General features: G+C 42.4%; 1 protein-coding gene across 2 annotated transcripts; it reads right to left on the reverse strand.

Moving 5' to 3' along the window:
• Window positions 1-1,837: 1,837 nt before the first annotated feature.
• On the reverse strand, window positions 1,838-22,303 carry LOC130375292 (MBT domain-containing protein 1-like). 2 transcript variants are annotated; one of them, XM_056582113.1, is made up of 18 exons: window positions 22,143-22,303; window positions 19,880-20,177; window positions 19,192-19,325; window positions 18,564-18,675; window positions 18,082-18,164; window positions 17,694-17,811; window positions 17,351-17,485; window positions 15,933-16,021; window positions 15,483-15,581; window positions 14,360-14,495; window positions 13,347-13,402; window positions 12,880-12,984; window positions 11,565-11,712; window positions 11,169-11,251; window positions 10,370-10,607; window positions 9,997-10,068; window positions 8,800-8,973; window positions 1,838-8,384 (listed from the first exon to the last, which is right to left on the reverse strand). In XM_056582113.1, exons 1-18 carry the CDS (start codon window positions 22,161-22,163, stop codon window positions 8,326-8,328), a joined length of 2,160 nt encoding a protein of 719 aa, XP_056438088.1. In that variant the 5' UTR covers window positions 22,164-22,303; the 3' UTR covers window positions 1,838-8,325. The 2 variants fall into 2 exon arrangements, with proteins under 2 accessions (XP_056438088.1, XP_056438080.1); XM_056582105.1 differs by having other exon boundaries at window positions 9,997-10,122.
• Window positions 22,304-22,788: the final 485 nt, after the last annotated feature.

The following is a 22,788-nucleotide window of genomic DNA, read 5'->3' on the forward strand; positions in this document are numbered from 1 at the left end:
AGGTTTTTTTCCTAGCAAAGAGGAAGGCACCTTTCTTAGTGCCTTCACAGGATTTCACTTGCTATTTACTAATTCATCAGAAGCAGGTTTTTATCAAAAGTTACTTACAGTTATAGGTCATTGGACGCTGGGCCCCTTCCTGTAAGCCTGCCTACAGGTTCGGCTGTTTATGTTCTGGGGACAAATAACTTTCTGATTGCAGTACCCGATAGAAATACACTCTGACCCATATGCTATTTTCCTGGGTGTCCTGCACTGAAGCCATTGCCAGGCAGTAACTGTAGATCCAGAGGGAAAGTTGAGAGGGTGATAGCCAGAATGGGCCACACTGCAGCCTGATGCCGGCTCCCAGCCAGAAGAATGGCTTCTAATATTAGATAGAGGTCAGAGGGGGCGAGTGTCCCCCAGCCATTCTGAAGGGGCACCCCTCTGACCTCTGTCTAATATATCTAATATTATAATAGCAGCCATTATCTTCAAATAAAATCCATGTGGGTATAGACAATTATAATTCGGAAAATGAAGACGACTGTCATTTTCTAGCATGTTGCTTTTTAGCGTTCAATAGATGCATAAGACGCAACAGGGTCAGAACGCAGCGCAGTCAGGTCAGATCCAGATTTAAATTTAAAGTCCTTATACAAGGATTAATACAGATCTGCGGACTCACTCCAGACCTCCATTGACTGCCTTGAGGAGGTACAATTTTGGATGGGAAGTAACTTCCTCCAAATGAACAATGACAAAACAGAAGCCATTATTTTTGGCCCTTCCAAATCGAAAGCCCCTCGCGCGGCCGACCCAGGTATTCTCTCCCCCTACGTCACGGTCAAACCCCACACCAGAAACATGGGTGTCATCTGCGACTCGAATTTCTGCTTTGGCAAGCAAATTGCTGCTGTAGTCAAGAGCAGTTTTTACCAGCTCAGAGTCATTGCTAAGATGAAACCCCATTTATCATTTCACAATCTGGAAAAAGTAATACACGCCTTCATTACATCACGGCTGGATTACTGCAACTCCCTTTACCTAGGACTCCCTCAATCACTCCTCTCTTGCCTTCAGCTGGTCCAGAACTCCGCAGCAAGGCTGCTGACTGGATCCAGAAAGCGGGATCAAATAACCCCCATCCTAGCTTCCCTCCACTGGTTGCCCATCCAGCACAGAATTAATTAAAAAACCCTACTTATGGTTTTTAAAGCCCTAAATAACCTGGCCCCGCCCTATATCACAGAGCTCATCCACCGCCACTCAGCTCCCAGGTCCCTTAGATCATGTAGTATGGGTCTCCTGCACGTTCCACGCACTACATTAAAACAGAGGGGCGACAGGGCTTTTGCTGTGGCTGGCCCCCGCCTTAGAGACGCTCCTTCCGTCACCTTTTTTAAATCTAGGCTAAAAACACACCTCTTCTCCCTGGCCTTTCCTCCTTTTATATGTTGTTTATTTTTATGTTTTTCATCTACTGTCTATGTATGTGGTATGTGTTCTGTTATATGCCTTTTTGCACCATGTACGGCACTTTTGCCAGTGAAAACTGTTTAAATGTGCCTTATGAATAAATTGTTCTTACTTATTTACTAATACTCAATGGGGATCCTTAATACTCAAGGATTAATACTCAAAGTCAGTACTAATGGTAGGCCACTCTTTTGGAATGGACCATTCATTCAATTGATTCTTCATATGCTATATCTATAAATATAAATAGATGAATATAATAAGTTTGTGTGTGCTTATATGTGTATAGGTTTTGAATCACAAGGGAATTTCACTATGAGGGAGACTGTGTTCTTGTTAAGGTGCAATGCTTTCAATGAAACAAAAAACAACAAATGAAAAGCAAACAATTTTATACCTTTTTTATTCTGTAGAAAATCCTAAGGTTCCATTTTTTTAACACCAAAATGGAACACTTAATTCACAATCATGCTGCCCCAAATGTTACATTGTATTAAAAATGTTTCATGAAAGTGACGTCAACAAATATAGTATATATATATATATATATATACTCATGATTTTTGAAGATAAGTACATTTTATTTTCACAGCGCTGACATTGCGGACTGAATAGACCAATACAGTGTAGGCACAGTGCTCTGAAAACCTTTGGACTGGGACCCAAAGCAACAGTTCAACCTAATGTGTTCTCACCTGTTAATACTGAAATAGTAAAGGTGCTTTAGGTAAGATAAGAGTTTTAAAGAGAGGATGAGATGCCCTGATTGGTCAGAAATTAGCCGGGAGTGGTCTAAAATCAAAATAGGATAATACAGATGTTCTCACAGCGCATTACACTAATAGCTGATGGATGGCTTTGCCATTTATAACAAAATACACTTATAAATGTGTTCTTAAAATCAACAGCACCTTTAAGGGGCCTTTATTAAACTTCATGGGTTGTTGATAAGCAAAAAAATATTCAGGAGATGCATAATGAAGAGCTACAGCTCATTATCACATACTCTGACTTGGATAATTGGCATTCCCAGAATTTGTTCAGTATAGATACGTGTACACTATTAGTAGATATAAGCTATCCTAAGAAGATGACTGGATTTTAAATGATAGATTTTAATTCTGTATACACTCGTCCTTCAACTCTGCAAAAGGAAACTGAACACGTACAAATCATAATGGTTAAATTAACTTTGATTTGTTTTTCAACTTTGAACTTCCCAGTACAGGTTTCAGAAACACAGCCGTTTAAACAGGTTTTTAAGCTCACAGACAGGAAATAAAAGAAACACATTATGTCATCCTAGCCACTGATAACATGCACACAATAATCTGATATTGAAAGGGGAATACCATTTTTTGCTATCATGTTATAAGTGTTCCTCGTTCCGACATGGTGATCTCATTATATCAGTGTACATTCATTAACAGGCTAAAAAAAAAAGATCTATAAAACATACTCTAACTCAAGGGTAAATGGATTAGCTTTGCTTTGCAGTTGTATAATAACATCTTATGATAAATGGTGACAAGACATTGCAACGTAACATACATTTAACGCAGCCGGCTGTACTGTTGTAAAACTGACACTACCGAAAGTACAATACTTAAAATGATAATAGCAGGCACTTGGCAGCTAAACAAACTTCAATTCTACAAAAGGTTGTGACTAAATTCTGGTGGCCAAACCGTCTGAAATACGAAGACAAGATTACTCTTAATAAGCATTGACACACAGCAATGCAAAGTCGGCAGGCTGGTTTGACAGCCACCATGTTGTGCTAGAAATAGAACATTCTGATGCGTTTTAAATAATTATAGTCTAAGTGAAATGAATGACGTATTGCTGAAAGATGTAGAATTTTAATAAACAATATATTTTTTCCACTGAGCCATGTCTCCTGCTTTTTATTTTTTTTGTATAAATTGTTTTAACAGTTGTGTCCAAAATACAAGATTAAGAGATCAACATTTTTTTCTCATAATTCCATTCTTTAAAAAATATCAAATATATAAATATAAGTATATGTTGAGATAGATAGCACCATGTTACAAAGACAATTCAACTTTTCACGTACAAAATTTGACAAGCAAATACACACAGACGTACACACGTTTAAACATACTTACACCAATTGATATCAGTGTGCAGTGTTAGTTTGACAAGCAGCTAGCTTGGCTGCTAGCTTAGCATATAGAATATTACAAAACACATTTTGTTTCTCCCCTACAGAGAGAAGGGCCATTCAGTTAAAGAAAGAGTATGCCCTATGGGACATTTATTTTGTGCATCCTCGTATAATTTCCATTTATTTGGGGGTTGTAATATTTCCGCTGGCATAACAGTATTTGTGGGTTGAATATGTTCCTTTTTTACATTAAGGGACAAAGATGCAACGAGTAGTTCAGAGGGACACACGGAGAGGATGGTGGATGAAAAATACAACGGATGTCAAAAGTATCAACTTCCGTAGTGTGTAAAAAAAAACGTATTGCCTCAAAGTCAACAAAAGTGAATCTTGGCCGCACAGAAACGTTATCAAACCTGTCAGAATAGAAATCCCGGGAGCTCAGTCTGATCAAAAACATTGTGTGAGCCAAAGGACAATGGCCACTTGAGGGCCCACTCAGAAATAAGCATTAATTGTCCACATATTTTTAATTAAGAAGACATGTATGTTTATATAAAGCATCATTGCAACAGCCTCATGTGTAAAATTGTCCCCAACAAATAAAAACAGCAGCTCTTCTTTAATGGGGGGAGTGGCAGTGGAGACATTTAATTTCCACTGCATGTAAAACCTACGTTTCAATTTCACCAATTTTCTCACACGTTATACGCTTTAACAAGTCTTTTGTCCTCAAACAATGTGATCAGAATGTAATCTACCCCCCTCGTATTTCCAGATGTTTCAACGTGTACCTCTGTAACTTCAACCCCAAGATCAATTGCCATGAGTTTATTTTCCTAAGAAATACTGGATTGTTATGCTTGAGTTTCTAGCAAACAAAAATAAAAGACGGATCCTACAGTGGACCCCTTCGGCCAAGTCCGGAAGACGAGGGTAAGAGAGATGAGCCACAATTTAACAGTGCTTTCCTGTCATAACAGTCTTGTCATAAAGTGATGTTCACAAGCTGCACAAGCAATTTCAGTCTCTCTTTAGCTTGCATGGAGACATCAGTCTGTAGCTTGCACACACACACACACACACACACACACACACACACACACACACACACACACACACACACACACACACACACACACACACACACACACACACACACACACACACACACACACACACACCAAGATTAAAGAGGATGTTTTATCCTGTGTAGTATGGCATGCTATTAAAAGTACGTGCCACACCATGATTATCATAAACTCACTATCCAAACTTTTTTTTCTTTATATAAACACTAAATGGACATGACGTGAAAACGGAGAAATCACACAATCATACAAAAAAATAAAAAGTTTGAAACACAATTAACACTAGATACAAAGAAAAGGTGTCGACAATAGCAACTATAAGACATTTCTTTTTTCTTTTGGACGGTGCTACAACACACAACAAACCAACAACAAACTAGGATCAAATCATACATACTATATTTTCTGCTCAAAATAACATAAAAAAATTGACTTCCTCTTGTCAACATTGTTATATTGTTTGAGGGAGATCTTGAAATCAAGCACCCCTGTGTTGCTCTACTTTTCCGCAGATCAAATCTATCAGAAAGAAAGAAGCAACGGGCACTGACACCTCAACGTATTGGATTCCTTTTCATTAATGTTGTCCAGACTGAAATGCACCGCCAGCAGATCCCACTCTCATCTAAACACTGAGTCAGTGAACCACTACTATGGACTTGGCAACTGCCAAAAACACACAATACACTACGGGCATCAACTTTGTCTTGTTGTTAAAAATAGAAGATGACAAATCCTGCTCATATAGTTACACAGGTCAAAACATTTGCTCACTATTTGTATGACTCAATTGCATTGAGCAACCAATTCTTTCTGGAAGAAAGAACTTCTTACCAGAAATTGCCTGACCCATATATGAACTTGGATTACCATACCATTACCAATGGGTCAAGAAGGAAAATATCCGTAATGGCAAACATTGTTAGTAGTGGGCAGAGACTTGTAGTGGGTAGGATTCCTCCAACCGACAGCTGATTGGAGAAACACCTCGATACTGATTCCAATAGCTAGGACACCAAATCAGAGCCCCTGCATAACAAAGTAAGCCTGGTTTGACCATACCGTCATCAAGTGCCATACTGTCACCAAGAAAACAGAATCAACCGCTGAAGTAGTCTTTAGAAAATGTATCCATCTAATTGCATACTATGCAAGTAATGACTTAATACATTTCTGTAAACTTCAGTTTAGCTTATATTTTATTTTTATATCCATATTTAGATTGCATATATAAAAACAAATGTATTGTACTTTTGTACTGTACTATCATATTATCATAGTTTGCTATTGTTATTTTATATTACTATTATTTGTTATTTTAGTGAGGTACTGATGGGAGAATATAGAATTTGTTATTGATCAGTACAAAATCTGGCTGCGACTTGTGATGCATTATTTCACCTTTCAATTCCTCTGTTTTAAAATGTCTTCTATTATCTTGAACAAAATAATCTTTGCCATTTTGTCATCACTACTAAAATAATATGATCATCTCGAAAAAACTGTTAGCCAGTCTCCACCAACCAGGTTGTGAATGTTCTACTCTGCTGCACTTATAGTATAATACCATTCTATTTACAACAATCGCTCATTATAACGCTCACACAAAGTTTCTGTGAGCCGTTACCATGGGGATAACCTGTCCCTCCTCCTTCCTCAAACTCGGTCAAAAATACATTTTTTTTGAGAACTCAGTGTTCCCAATTTCAGAGGGTCCCAATTTCACCACCAGTTGTGAGGTTGATAAATCCCTATAGGCCATTTCAGAATCTATCAAGTCTGTGTCCACCCAGATGTATGACCTTTAACAACACTCGACTGTTGTTAAATTCCTATCAAATCAGGATAAAAACAAAATAATAAGCCAAAAGTATATATATATATATATATATATATATATATATATATATATATATATATATATATATATATAGTAACCTATGCGTCTCATAGTCCAATAATAATATGTTATTTAGAAGAAAGAAATAATTTTACCATTAATAACTTTACACAACAACACATATGCTGCTTCACGTCTTCAGTTCAGGAAGCACAATAGCATCGCCTTGGGTCACATTTATAAAAACCAACATACTGCTCTGGTGTCCAAATAGAATTGTAAATTCTCTTTAGTCCATTTATCTGACGGTGTCCCAGTCAAACACACACCCACACCACGCAATGTTTGCTCATCTTAATGACAGCGGTCTGCGCCATTTTGAACAGCTCATTCAACCTCCTACAAACATAGCCACACCACGACAAACCAAATGTCATCAAAAAATATGACAAAGAAATGGTTGCAATTTAACACTACGTCCATCCCTATGTTTTTCCTCTGCAATCAAAGACCGCCATAGCTCCCCAATGCACCTTTTGACCTATTTTTACTATTATTAATATTTGTGTTATTAATATTAGTACGTTTTTTTTGTTTCATTGTTGACTTGCTTTCATCTTCACTCACTTGCTGGTTACCCTCAGTATTATACTTTGGAAAAGTGACCTACAATCCCACAAAGGGTCACTTATCTAAATGGGCCAGACAGATTTTATCAAGACATTTTCATTTCATTTCAGGAAGCTAGTGACAATCGAAGAAGCAAAGTCAATATAGGCAGAATGCTGGCAGACATAGAAATGTTGTTTGCGGCAAACCTCACCAAGAGCTTATTTGTTTTTTTAAAGGATCATCTTGAGCAGTAGCAAGGGAGGTAGAGCAGGGCATCTGGCTTCTGCAGGGTTGCTGGTTCAATCCCCTTGGCTTCTACTGGCAAAAGTTGAACTGAGGTACTCTTGAGCAAGAGCCCACCTCAAGCCCACTGAGCTGCTTGCGATGTGCAAGGTGCTAGTGAGTCACGTTTCGCTGGCATTGTCACCCCGTATATCCGTGTGTGTGTGTGTGTGTGTGTGTGTGTGTGTGTGTGTGTGTGTGTGTGTGTGTGTGTAGAAGCATGGATTGTAGTGCTCTTTGAGTGTTCATAAGGGCGGGATTCCCCTCAAATGCTGTCCGTTCCCATAACAGTCATGATCGCTTTCCTCTATTTCAAAGAGTCCATGAAAACGTTCAGACTTACCAGCAGAAGGTGGAGGCAGGGAAGGGGGGGTTGCGGGTTCTGGGATCTTCTCCCTTCAGGTTCGGAGATGTCGGGTCAAGGGTGGATCGAGACCAGACCCATAAATTGAGGTCTTTTTGAGAAGACTAGTGAGAAATAGAGGGAGGTAGTGGTCTATTAAGCCCCCCCCCCCCCCCCCCACACACAAGCTTATCCTCAACCATTGGAAATCCATTGGGAATTGGAAAAAATGTAATTGAAGGACAATCGTTGAAAGAAAAACTGCCCTGCTTCCGATGGATAGACTCTCACGCTATAAGTGTGTAACTCCTCTTAGTTGGCGTCATCAAAACTAAAAGCAGAGAAGAAAGAAAATAAATCCCAAAACAAAATCACAGTCAATCTTGAAATCTCAATTCAGGCTGATAGTTGGTGGGCGGGTGAGAGGAGGGAGGAGAGGAGGGAGGACGGAAGGGAAGAGAATCAAAGAGGGAAAGGTAGGGAGTAATCTGAGGAGGAGGACGAACAGCTGTGTGCTGCGGCTCGAGTTTGATGTAGAAACAGTTTGTGAGGACCGCTGGGGTTTGTCTTAATCAGCAGCGAGCGCTTCGGACAGTGACGCCGGCTCCAGGCACTCCTGCTTTATCTCTGCGTGTCCGGGGGGGGGGGGGGGGGGGGGGGGAGAGAGACACAGGGAGAGGGTAAAAGATCGGTCATTCTATGTCCTAGTCCCAGGAAGTAGTTTGATTAACTCAACCCTATCCCCACAATAACCTAATACTGTAGTTAATTTATCAGAGAGAGAGAGAGAGAGAGAGAGAGAGAGAGAGAGAGAGAGAGAGAGAGAGAGAGAGAGAGAGAGAGAGAGAGAGAGAGAGAGAGAGAGAGAGAGAGAGAGAGAGAGAGAGAGAGAGAGAGAGAGAGAGAGAGAGAGAGAGAGAGAGAGAGAGAGAGAGAGAGAGAGAGAGAGAGAGAGAGAGAGACTTATTGCAATTGCAATATTGCAATAAGACTGGAAGTGTTGTTTACTTCTATTTGCTTTGTGTCCCGTGTGTGTGTGTACCTGTATCCGCCTCGGCCTTAGCGCTGTTCTCAGGCTCCCTTGGTGTGGGCGGGGCGGCTAAGGCGGGAGTCGGGGGTGATGGGTAATCTGGCGGGGTCATGTTTTCATCTGGCATGCCGGTTACCATGACGCCAGAGAGACTGATAGGCCGCTTTCCTATTGGAAGCTTCCTCTCTGGGAAACAACGCGAACACCAGTGTCTTATTTTTAAGCAGGTGAAAAAAAACACACTTTACTCGCAACAGAATCGATTAAATCATTGTGATGGTGAATAAAGTGTTAGACATTATTCACCTTAACACATGCGCTTAGAAATATAAATATTGCACTGTAGATACAGAATAACTGTTTGTTGCACATCTTCCATGTTCATATATACAAGTACATATAAGGGTGTAGGTAGCAGGTCCCCATTGTGGCTCTTATACCTCATATATTGTCTTTTAATACCCTTTTTTAAATGTTTTATTGCTGTTTAGTGGAATGATGGTAGGCATTTTGGCAATGTAATTGTGTAATGCTGAATTTTCCTCCTGAATAATTGTGTAAATGTCATAGATTTAAACAAGCTGGATTGTGGTTAACTTATCGCCACATTTAAAATAGCGTGGTTATACTCATTTATTATAATATAGACTCTATAAAACAAAGCTTTAAAAGATTGCTGAATCAACCCTCCCAGTCCAACACTCACATCATTCAATACCATTACATCCCTGTCCCCAATGGGAGTTACGGAGTGCATAATTCACAGTATTAGTCATCCGTCATCATCCATGAATGGAGTCTCAATGCATCCCAGGTTAATAAGTAAATGTAATATGACAGATATGAATAATGAATAGTGTTGAATCTATTATTAATAATAAGGCTGTGTGCATATAAATAATTCTACTTATTATGTATAGATTCATATGATTATTAATAGAGAGAGAAAGGGAGAGCGCCATGAGAAAGGAAAGGGATAAAATCAGAAATAGCTCAACATAAAAACCAATGAATGATGAAGAAGCATGAGGAAGGTTGGGAAGGAGAGGAGAGAGTGAGAGTGAGAGAGAGAGACAGAGATAGAGACGGAGAGAGAGAGATGGAAACTGAACAAAACACTGCCCTACGGAGACATTTGAGTGTGAAAGAGGGAGAGGCTGTGAGATGAAAAGCAAGGGGAAAAGTATTTCTTCACATGTGGTAACCTACTTTTCTTCTGGCCCTTGTACTGCTGAGATTTCTTCCTCTGTTTGGACACCCCTGAAGGCAGGTCCTTAGTGGCTGGAACACACACAGAGACACGCGCACACACACACACAGGCAGGTCCTTAGTGGCTGGAACACACAGACACAGACACAGACACACACACACACACACACACACACACACACACACACACACACACACACACACACACAATCCGTGTGTGTGTGATTGAAGTGAAATGTGGTTATGCATGTGCGTGCGTGCACGCACATGCGTGTGTGCGCATGTTTGTGTGCATGCATGCCTGTGTGCATGCATGTGTGAATGTGTGTGTGTGTGTGTCTGTGTGTGTGTGTGTGTGTGTGCACTCAGTACCCGTATTGACGGCTGGGGGCTGGAGCTGGTAGCCCGTGAGCTGACACCATCCCACGGGGTAGAGGTCCGGGGACTGGCAGTCCACCCACTGGTCGTACTCGTCCTCCCAGCCGTCAAAGTGGATCCGCAGCAGCCGGTGGACGATGCGGGTCACCGTGGCGACGCAGATGAGCCGGGGCTCCATGAGGTCCACCGCCTCCAGCTTCATGCCGGGGCGGAAGCCGTGGTTTGGCACCTCCTGTGGGGGGGGGGGGGGGGAGAAGAGAAGGGATATAGAAGAGAAGGGATATATAAGAGAGAGAGAGAGAGAGAGAGAGAGAGAGAGAGAGAGAGAGAGAGAGAGAGAGAGAGAGAGAGAGAGAGAGAGAGAGAGAGAGAGAGAGAGAGAGAGAGAGAGAGAGAGAGAGAGAGAGAGAGAGAGAGAGAGAGAGAGGAGAGAGAGAGAGAGAGAGAGAGAGAGAGAGAGAGAGAGAGAGGAGGGGTAAAAGGTTAGTGATGAAAAGCAAGGCCAGAGATAGAGGGAGATTATAAGCAGAGGGGGGGGGGGGGGCAGAAGAAGGAAATCAAAGAGGTCGGTTGGGTCACTCTGGAATCACAGTATAAATAAATATATATAAATAAAAAGGTAAGGGTCTGAATAATAATAAATGTCTGGCAGTTACAGTACTACAGCTGGGTGTGTTTCTCATTTCCTTTGAGGGGAAGCCACAGGGCTGCCTAGGTATACAACTGGCGGTACCTTCGGCCAAAGTAAAGAAAAGAGGAACCGAAATAAGTGAGGTCCAGAAAAATATACTACCTTGTTGAAAAGGTTGACGGGGGCAGCAACCGAGCTGGACTCCTTTAGGTACTCAAACCATCTGAGGGGAAGGTTGCTATAACCTAGAGCAGGAACACAGAGGAAACACTATGAAGTCATTCTGAGTCAGAGTCTTATACTCGGTTGTATTGTATTCAATTGTTTAATATAATAAAAGGACATTGAGTTCTTACATTGGAAATGTTTTTGATGTTTGCCTTGATTTTCTGGGTAATTTTGTTCTGTTCTTGGGTAAACATGACCCTATTCTACGCCATACTATACCATACTGTGTTCTACATGGGCGCATCACATAAAGACGGCAGAGAGAGTAAGACAGATGCTTTCAGGGTTTGAATTGCCACAGCAGGATGAGGCCCCGACACACACAGCTACCTCTGGGAGGGGTGAGTTGGATGCTGTTGATCTCACAGAAGCCGGCGGGGAAGATGGAGGGAGAGGTGCAGTGGTAGCAGAACCAATCGGACCCGTCCGCTGCCTCCGAGCCGTCGATCCCGATCATCAGGTAGCCATCAGCCAGAACCTAGCGAGGAAAGGGGAGCAGTTCCAAGTCCATGGTTTGGAAAGGTTGGACATGTTTAAAAACGTGGGAATGATTATGTTGTATATAAAGTTATACGAGGAGAATTTGTATTGAGTCAAGAAATCTCAACGTATATATCTCTTTTATATTCTCTTTAAACCCACAATTGGATCAGAGTTTCACTCCACTCAAGGTTTCAGCAGGTCACCACAGTCCAATGGTTCGTTCACATATATATATATACATATATATATATATATATATATATATCTTTGACCTCGCTAATTAGCCAACACAGATGGAGATGTTTTTGTGTTTTAGTTTGTTCCATTATTCCCATAGCTTAGTGGTTAATCAAAAGCAGCGGTCACAACGGTAGCAGTGGCTTCCAGGTGCGATACGTGTGGTATACCTCAGTGCTTTTGTTTTTCGTTTCCAACAGGGAGGTTTGGCTCAAAGCAGGGCTATTATGACCGAGATACATGGGACACAGACGCGACGCGTAGGAGGGCCATAGCGTTTTATTTTTACCTGCTCCACAGACTCTTGTCTTTGTAGCGTGTGGTTTCGTTCATTGCCAGTACTTTCCCGACACAGAAGATCAGCTTTACTGTGTGCAAATCGAGTGTTGCCAAGTGATAATGCAGTTGCTTATGCAGTGTTTAGAAGTGTACTATTTCAACTGGTACTGAATTAATTAACTCAATTGTTTAAAACTACATCCTGGATGGGTCATGGACACACATTGAGTCGATATTTTATGATATTGTGCAACATAAAGCCTCCCACAAGGTTGTTCTGCTGCCTCACGTTGCCTCTGCTACGATAAGTTATTCATTTGAATCCTTTTTAATGAGATGGTGCTCATCTTTTACACAGTTGTATGGAGCCTTATCCCGTTTGAGGGCCGCGTTGCAGCGAATAAAGGACAAGAAAATAGACCAGCTGCGCAAACAAAGAGATGATGTGTACGTATGCTTGCGGCCTCCGTGGTCCATGGTCCGTGTTAGCGGCTTCAGTGGATTATAACGGGCGCGCTCTGTTGCGGCCATACTGCGGCAAACGTGTCTCGCATCACGCCCGTGTCACGTGCTGCGCCGTGTGCCGTGTGTTTCAGCAGTTAAGTGATGCGTAGCGAGTCTCAGGACGTGAGTGACAGCTCCTTACCTTCCTGACCGTGGCCACGCAGATGGCAGACAAGTTCAGGGGGTCGATGGCCTCCAGCTTCATGCCATCTTTGAACCACTCTCCACTCTGGTCCACCTCGTTCACCTGACAAGAGACCCGAGACACGTTCATTAAGAGTGGCACAGATAGGGGGTATGAGTTAACCCAATTGGGATGATCTTGGAGCAACAACTGCAATGATTGCTTTTTTGATGAAGATAATTTATAATAACACCATTTGAGTGAGGAGAAATTAGGAGGAAAAAGGATAAATAATTGAGGAAACTAAGAGCATTCTTTCAAATTAGATTAAGGAAAATATCTGGTTTTACTAAATGGAGAAGAGAGACTTGCGTTTAACTTAACATTTCTTAGGGTTCACTGCTGAGATAACCTTCCTCCTGCTTCTCACTGCAGCTCCAAATTTGCATATGTTGTCCATATGCATATGTCCAATGAGTTCCTACCTTGGTGAACAGCTGTCCAGGGGCGTCCAACTGGCCCTCCAGCTTCTTTGCAACATCTGGAAGTCAACAAAGATTTATCATGGCCAAACGCACCAGCCCGTATATTTGACATCTGTTCAGTTCTGTGTTTCAGGGAATAGCTCAGCAGGGTAACCATATATAAACATAAATTATTTGACCACTACTTCCTTTTGACAATCCAAAAGCCCACATAAACATCCCCTTTAACGCTCCTTGACTTTGAATAGCCTCTTTGTGTGTGATCCTGTATGAAATGTATCCTGAATTTCATGTTGTTCCATGATCTACACTAACATTAATTTCCCTATCCATAACTCATAACATTGTGCTATTACTTCTTCAATTGAAATTGTAACTGATGTTAAACTATACTTTACTTTGCCTGTTCCACTAAAATAATCTTTTACAATTGTGTTGGGGTTAGGGGGTTTCGAGTTCAAACCCCAAATTCCGCTGTTTATCTGTGAGCTTCCTTGAGGAAGACACTCTACCCTGTCTATCACGCCATTTCGAGCTCTCAAGGTCCACATTCATCTATTTCGTATCCTTAGTTTGCATAGTCTGCGAAAGTAGTCTGCCTAAAGTCTGAGGTTGGAAACAACTGCCCTAATCCTCAACTGCTCCGGAGTCCAAAAATAAATCACACTTTGAATACGTGTCTGCTGAACAACGTTTTAATAGTGGTCTCACATATCAGACTTGAGATAATTAGTTAACATCTAAAGTCTGACGGCAGGGCAGACAAGGTCAAACCTGGCTGAACATGTTATTTTACTTTGTTATCGCTTCATATTTGTTGCGACAAATCATGTCGCTTGAGGTTGGGATCTGTAAGCGTGTAATTAGCTAACAGTGAACACAAACTCAACAAACTGCAGTTGTTGGTCTCTAGCCCAGGATCTCTGTACCTCCCCACCCATGAACAGTTCTGCTACAACAGGAATGCTAGGTCTCAGATTATATTGATAGTGACTCATACAGCCCCGCCTTACCGGAGCGCTTGAAGCGGTGGCCGATGGAGCGGGACCAGCCGATGCTGTGGATCAGCGGGCTGTACATGTGACACCAGAAGTCGTCCGTACCGTCCGCACACTCCTCGTACACCAGCCGCAGGCGCCCCCCAATCACCTGGGAGAAGGACGCGCAGGCACGCATGCGCACGTGACCACACACACACACACACACACACACACACACACACACACACACACACACACACACACACACACACACACACACACACACACACACACACACACACACACACACACACACACACACACACACACACAAACACGCTTTAATTATTACGGCTGCTGTGGAAGCATTTAAAAAGCTGAATAAGAAGAAGAATGGACACAATTAAATGCCATAGAGGTGTTTTCTTGTTGTTGTGGTTATAGCTGTTGCTGTTCTATCCAGATGAGTTGGACAAACATTGCAGGAATATTCAATACTTTTCTTAATTTTTATATATGAATTAAAACTAATAAATAAAATATGTCTTACAATAAAGATCAATTTATCTGCATCTTTATTTACGTTCAACATTCCCTTGATTAACGCAGTGCTGTGAACTGATTTCAATTTCCTGGACAGAGGGGAAAAAAGGCTGGTGGGTCTGTGAGCGAGTTGCAGGAAAAGGGAGTCGTTAAAATGTCATCATCTCCATCGTCAATATTCCTGCATTTATTCACACATGTGTCTACCCGGGGCCTGGCTCACAATTTTGCCTGGTCCGGTGCTGGGAAAACTGCTGAATCGACTTAAGTGTTACGGCACTTTGAGTCTGGCTTGTGTTCATACACTACCACAACCCAGTAAACTGGCAGAACTATTTACGGGGAACAAACTGCATGTGAAAGAGGCCTTTGTTTTTTTGGATTTGAAATAAAACAGCTTTTTTTTGTTTTTTTACATGAACTGAAAAAACTATAAACAATGAATAAATGTATGCTGAAAGAAGTATACTATTCCACAGTCAGTGTATCAGATGGACTCACTCATCATGCATGATATATATTTTATGGATATGTGGAACAAAAAAACATTTTCACAACAAGAGCAACCTATAAAATGTGTAAGTCAATAAGACAGACGTGTTGTCAGACCCACCTGTTCCACCAGGGCTACCCGTGTCCTGCACAGGTGGCCCTTGTCCACCACCTCCACCCTCATCAGCTTCTTGAAGGGAAACTGCAGACTCTCCTGTACCTGGATAGACAAAGGTCAGGGGCCATGATGAACCTTTACCGCTACACACGTTCCCTGTTCCACACAATTTGCCTCATGAAAAAGGTTGCTGCAACTTCATTAACATGCTTAAGGGTAATGACAGATTGGTGTGACTATGTGTGAGAGAAAGAGAAGGCAGTGTGTCTGTCCTGTCTCTATGTGTTTATCCGTGCACCGTCTCTCTCTCTGTGTGTGTGTGTGTGTGTGTGTGTGTGTGTGTGTGTGTGTGTGTGTGTGTGTGTGTGTGTGTGTGTGTGTGTGTGTGTGTGTGTGTGTGTGTGTGTGTGTGTGTGTGTGTGTGTGTGTGTGTGTGTGTGTGTGTGTGTGTGCCTTAGTAGTGAAGTCAGGGGGAAGTGTCTTGGAGCCTGTGAGTCTCTTGACAAGGAAACTCTTCCAGTTGGTGCATCTGTGAAGGATAGCTAAGGAGAGAACGCACAGGAAATAAAAACACACATACATATATTTATTAAATATAACTTGCTGGTCCCTTATTTATCACTAGGTGCGAGATTGACAATCCCTCTTGTGAGGTCACCAGTGGAATGGCTTGCAATGTCAAACAGACCTCAAGCCTGTTGGTAATCAAGGGGCTCCATTAACACATGTATTGTTGTTGTCAGATAACTGTGTAAATGTCAATGTCCGAAGCTGTGTTCGAAATCGTTCCCTATTCACTCACTTACTATTCCCTATATAGTGTTCATGATATAGTGCACTATATAGGGAACGAACAAATGAGAATTCGGACACTACGCTGAACATTTCTAAACGTAATTTGCGTCAGTAAATGTGCATCATGTAAACAAACCGGGCACTCACGAGGAAAGCTGGAGGTTGTATTGATGTTGAATGTTACATTTCCTTGATCAAGGTTTTTCTTATTCATTTTGAATGTTACATTTTCTATGTTAAATCCCAAATAAATTATTGACCTTTCTAAACGAAAGCCGGAGACTCCATTAAATGTATTAGCTTTCACGGTTATTCAGCTTCTCCTTCTCCTCCGGAAAAACACGACCGCATTGCATTGTGGTATACGGGAGTAACATGTAGGGAACATCGTATGTACACACAAATTTTGGGTATTTTAAGTCCACTATATAGTGCATGAAATTAACCACTGAGAATTCGAACACCACTACAAAATGGCGAGCACCATATATATATATATATATATATATAGTGCTAGTGCACTATATCCGTGATAGGGAACGATTTCGAACACAGCTCTTGTCTGGTAAGTGTAAGGGTCATTTGAAAATATACCCTTTGCGTGAGGCGTCATGGCAGAAACCAACACAGGTGTCCCTCATAACACTAAACATGGTTCCTCTTAATGCACGAGGGGACATGATCCATGGCCAATGAGTGATGTCCTCAGTTTTTCTAGTGAATCTGCGCTTGAAATTGTATTCATAGACGCCACATTGGCCTTTGGATAGTAACCTTTCTCATCTGATTATAGTAGTGATGAATAAAAACGACTGATATAGTCGTTTTGATTCAAGGGTTTATGATCTACGGAAAGTATAAAGTTTGTTAAAAATTAAATGTATCTGAAGTATGTGTAATTAGATTAAACATTAATATAACAACTACACGTTGATATAGGTTGAGAAAATTAAACCGTCTTTTTTTGTCCAAAAAACCGCAGCTCCTTTGTTTACAGGCCTTAGTATGTATGTCTACGCCTGTGCGCTATTAAAAGCAGTACATCCATAGTTAGTGTTAGGACATTATGAGCTTACATTTTGGGGGTACGAGAGGTTTGCCCCCGGCAGCACACCACCCCACTGGGTGGATGTCGGGCACGCACAGGTTACACCAGAAGTCACGGGCGGAGTCGCTGTCGAAGCCCTCGTACCGCAGCAAGGCCTTGAACCCTGCAGGCGCACACACACACACGTGCGCGCACACACACACACACACACACACACACACACACACACACACACACACACACACACACACACACACACACACACACACACACACACACACACACACACACACACACACACACACACGTTCACCATCACTATAATCTTGCATTTTATGCCAGCGAAGAGTCATCTATCAAATATCGTGTACCCGACAGTTTGATGATGCCAGCGATCCAGTAGACCCTCATGGGCAGTCCACTGTCCGTATTAGGCACCTCCACCCTGACACCCTCACTGATGTCCCCCCAAGACGTTCCCATGGGAACCTGAGGGACAAAAATGAAAGACAAAAGCACCTACATCAACGTGGCTCAGATAGATAAACTGTAAACTAATTGTCAAGCTATTCCACCTAATAACAGCAGACTTATCCAATTAGTTAGGATCACTGTCCACCTTTACCATGAGCTCCTTAGTGTGTGTGTGTGTGTGTGTGTGTGTGTGTGTGTGTGTGTGTGTGTGTGTGTGTGTGTGTGTGTGAAAGAGAGACAGAGACAGGGAGTGTATATTCTGCATGCGTCCTTGTGTTTTCCCACATGTTTAAAGCAGCTGACAGGAGCTCCAGCCACATCGCCGTCTCCTAGGTAACGGCCCCAGTCGAATGACTCCACAGACACAACTAGAAAACAGATCATGGACAAACAAACAAAGCAGCATTCAGTGAGTTACCATCGCAACCGACCTCCTGCATCCGCTAATATCAACGTTTTTACCGATAGTTTGTATGACAGCACTGGTGCGCACTCTAAAATTGTCCTTATGCTTCGCCAGGGAACAAACAGTGGGACTGTGTCATGTGCATGGCACATTATTACTTTTTTCAGACTGAGAATGGACACAACTCTAAAGAATAATATTTTAAAATCGAAATGTTGTTCAAATGGATTCCACTGATAGGGGCATAAGTTTGGCAAAATTCCAAATTCAACTATACTTTAAGCAAACAGTACCATATTGTCGTTACTAGACTCATACTACTGACTTCTTCCATCCAATAACCCTTCCTTCCAGAACATACCAGCCTTTTTCACACTGTTCTGTTGGTTGGCTTGGTACTGGGCATAGACCGCTAGCTTGGCCATCAGCGGCTGTTTCTGGAGAACCTTGGCCTTCTTCGTGGGTGGCTTTCCCTTTTAAAAACAGAACCGGACAGACAGAAAGATACAGAGGGAGAAGTAGGGAGTACAATTATGACTGGGGAATGAATGAGTGTGCGTGTGTCACTATGGGAATTTCTAACGAACTACAGACAGTGTTCATAATGTATTCAATTGGCTAAAAGGACTCCACAAGTATGGGGCATACTGTTTGGGCGTCGTAGTGAAAACACACTCAATCTTTTACTCTATGTGGTGTGAAATCTCATTTGGGCTGCAGCCTTTTCGTTATACATTGCATTGTCATATTTTGTGCTTGTTCATCTTGAAAAGCTCTTTGTTACATTGTGTTAGAATTTAACTATACCCTTAGAAGGATCATAAACATTATCTGGCCTTAAATGCTATATGTAAGTACATGGCAAACCAAGTTGTGTTCAAAGAACATTACCTTTTTGATGTGTTAGATGGACAACAGTGTTAGATGGACAACAGTAGACAAATAGTTTTTTTTTTTAAAATGGGGTGGTTGTGTGCGTGTGTCTCTACCTGTAGTCTGGCTAGGATGCTGGCCTTCTTAGAGTTGGAAGAGTAACTTCTGGAGCAGGAGACACTGCAGAACCTCTTGGTTTTACTGTAAAATGCATCTCGAACACCCACCATGCCACACATCTCACATGTAGCTAGAGAGAGACAGAGATGGGGGAGAGACAGAGAGGAGAGAGAGGGAGGGAGGGAGGCAGGGGAAGAGATATAAATTGACAGAAAAGCAGAACAAGAAGAGGAGGACCAGAGGGTAAACAATGGGACATTTACTGAATTCTTTGACATATTTTAGAGCAAAGTATTTAAAATCAGTCTGGGTGATCAAACCATTGTAACTGTGTCTCCTAGCTTCACTAAAACCTCTGTTGTCATTATAACTTGTAAAAATCACTTTGTTGTGCCGATTACGTTTTCTGCCTGAACATGCCAGCACAAATGTAATAAAGCTATACTGTGCAACAAACATTAATCCGAAAGACCAAATGCAATATTACCATTGTTTACTCTTGATGCAGGCGCACTCACTGTAAATTGAAGTCAGTAGGACAAATTCAATTGGTAAAGGATGTTTTAGTGAAGCCAGTGTCACAGTTACAATAGTCACCCAGACTGGTATTGTCCTTTAACCTTTTGTGCATGCAAAATTACATACACATTACACACGCAGACGCATACACAGACACAAACTGACCCATGCCGGCCTTCCCATCCGGGTAGGTGTACAGCTGCCCATTGGTCTTGATGAGGGTCAGAGAGGAGGAGCCTGGGGAGGTCAGAGGGAGGATGCCTCCGCCTCCACCTCCTCCTCCTCCTCCGCCTATACCCCCTCCCCCTCCTGCTCCTAACCCCGGGCCGTCCTCCTCCTCGCTCTCCTCAGGGCTGGAGGCGCTGCCGCCGCTCGACTCCTCGCTGCAGCTGCTGCTCCTCTCGTCGTCCAGGCCGTCGAACATCCCGAAGGAGTCACGGCGCTTCCGAGACGGACGATCCGCCTTCAGACAGAGATTCATTAACGAGAAGGAGGGGAAGGAGAAGGAGAAGGAGGAGGAGATGGTTAGGCAAGGTCATAGGTCACATGACTTGTTACTGCTCTGATACATGGCACACATTAGAGCAATCAAACAGGTAGGAACAAAAGAGAAACATGGTTCACTATGGGAGCGATTAGCGGTTTCTGCAATCTAGAGTTACTGGAGTGGCGTAAACATAGCAGTCCATCGTTATCATGGTTACAGGAGATCTCTTCAGGAGGCAAAGGGGAAATGGGCAGGCCTAAGTAGACCTCACATCCGAGCCATTAAAAGCATAATCACGGCCAATTCAACATGGCTTGACGGGTTAAAAGCATACGAAATAGAATCCTAGTGTTGCCTGATTGGATAGTCTGAAGTCTTCAAGCTACATACAACTACAGGAGGAGGTCAAGAGATCTCTGGTTAGGACAGGCTACTGATTGGAGAGCTGGGACAAAAGGGTCTGGTTTAGAACCCCATTGGCTGAACCCTTACTTGAATGCATCTTAAGTTTTCACTTTAAGTGACGTAATAAAAGCGTAATGCAGTGTTTATTTACTTAATAGTAAATATAAATCTAGCAGTTCCTATATCCTTCCTGAATGTGATCCGGACATGCAAAGAAGTACACACACTGTACCTTGGTTGTTGTTAAAATGTTGTTGATGATGTTATTAGCTTTAGTACCTTTTCAATTCCAATGATTATGGTATTATTAATGTAAAAATGCGCACTTATGTGCACATCATTTCTCAGGTAGGCAGGAATCCACCTGACCACCATCGTACAGTGCCCGGTAACAAGCATCTGTTTGACCAATTTATCACACACACACACACACACACACACACACACACACACACACACACACACACACACACACACACACACACACACACACACACACAGACACACACACAGACACAGACACATACACAGACACATACACTCTCACTAATACCATATTGGTCCAAGGTGACTTTGAGTGCCAGTCAGAACGCATTGTTTTGCACAACAGTAGTATTTACAGACCTCGTCTCAAGCCAGAGTGCTCAAAGTATGCACAATCAATTGTTAACATCCATCGATTGCAAATCATTAATGGCGAGTATAGCAGTAACATAGTTAACAACAATAATCTTGGTGTCGCGTTGATAATGTATATTTCTAAAACACACATACGGACTTGCACACGCCCCCTTAGCTTATCTCTCACTCTTTCCGTCTGTCTCAATGTTATAATTTGGAGGTCAGTCCGTACGTATAAGGCATGACAGCTGTTGCATGCAAAGACAACACTAGTCTAGATTCTGTTATGTTAGGTTTGGTGCCACTGCCAACACCACTGCAGTGCGGTGCATTGGGTGTCTGAGAGAGAGAGAGAGAGAGAGAGAGAGAGAGAGAGAGAGAGAGAGAGAGAGAGAGAGAGAGAGAGAGAGAGAGAGAGAGAGAGAGAGAGAGAGAGAGAGAGAGACAGACAGAGACAGAGAGAGAGAGAGAGAGAGAGAGGGAGACAGAGAGAGAGAGAGAGAGAGAGAGAGAGAGAGAGAGAGAGAGAGAGAGAGAGAGAGACAGACAGAGACAGAGAGAGAGAGAGAGAGAGAGAGAGAGAGAGAGAGAGAGAGAGAGAGAGAGAGAGAGAGAGAGAGAGACAGACAGAGACAGAGAGAGAGAGAGAGAGAGAGAGAGAGCGAGCGAGCGAGCGAGCGAGAGAGAGAGATTGACAGGCAACGAGAGAAAATGTATTTCCCGGGAAAAAAAGGCATTTTATCTTTTGCATATGCGTCAAGCTAATCGCTGATTTCCTTGCCTAATGTTTCATGTAACTGTCATCAACGAATCACAATCACTGCAGTGTATACAATGACAACAACAAAGAAAGAAAATTGTGGGGGGGGGTGCAAAAATAAGTAGGCTAGTCGCACACACAAGGCATAAACTTACCAAGTCTCTTGTATTGTCCATTAGCCAATCATGCAGAACCACTTCGGAAATGTAATGAAAGGACAGCCAAAATGATGAGAGAAGACACTCGAAATGTCACGCTAAAAAGGGAAAAACTACATTAACTCCAGCATCTGACATATCAACAAAATTATCATATTTCAAACGCGCAGGCGTGATTTTTACACCCGCCGGTTGCTGATTGGTCCACGGCTCTTCTTCGCGGGTATTATTTAAATGGACCATCGTTTACTAAGTCCGAGTTCATCACCGCCCTCTACTGCGGCAAAAGAGGGAGAGAGAGAGCAATACAGACATCGATAGACAGAGAGAGACAGAGAGAGAGAGAGAGAGAGAGAGAGAGAGAGAGAGAGAGAGAGAGAGAGAGAGAGAGAGAGAGAGAGAGAGAGAGGAAACAAAAAGAGAGCGAGAGGGAGCGAGAGAGAGAGCGAGCGAGAGAGAAAACAAAAGAGTGAGACAGCGAGAGAGAAAGAGAAAACAAAAAGAGAGAGAGAGAGAGAGAGAGAGAGAGAGAGAGAGAGAGAGAGAGAGAGAGAGAGAGAGAGAGAGAGAGAGAGAGAGAGAGTCTGTTTCTGTGAGTCTGTGGGGAGGGGGAGGGGGGGTCCAAAATCGAAAGTAAGGGTGG

Source organism: Gadus chalcogrammus, chromosome 2 (genome assembly GCF_026213295.1).
Source record: "Gadus chalcogrammus isolate NIFS_2021 chromosome 2, NIFS_Gcha_1.0, whole genome shotgun sequence".
NCBI classification, from domain to species: domain Eukaryota; kingdom Metazoa; phylum Chordata; class Actinopteri; order Gadiformes; family Gadidae; genus Gadus; species Gadus chalcogrammus.

Excerpts from the sequence above, each read along its gene's own strand:
- LOC130375292 (XM_056582105.1), bottom strand. The coding sequence starts at position 22,163 with ATGGACAATACAAGAGACTTG. Across the intron at positions 17,812-18,081 it reads CTGTCAGCTGCTTTAAACAT|GTTCCCATGGGAACGTCTTG; the intron begins GTGGGAAAACAC and ends TTTGTCCCTCAG. Across the intron at positions 11,252-11,564 it reads CCAACTCACCCCTCCCAGAG|GTTATAGCAACCTTCCCCTC; the intron begins GTAGCTGTGTGT and ends TTCCTGCTCTAG.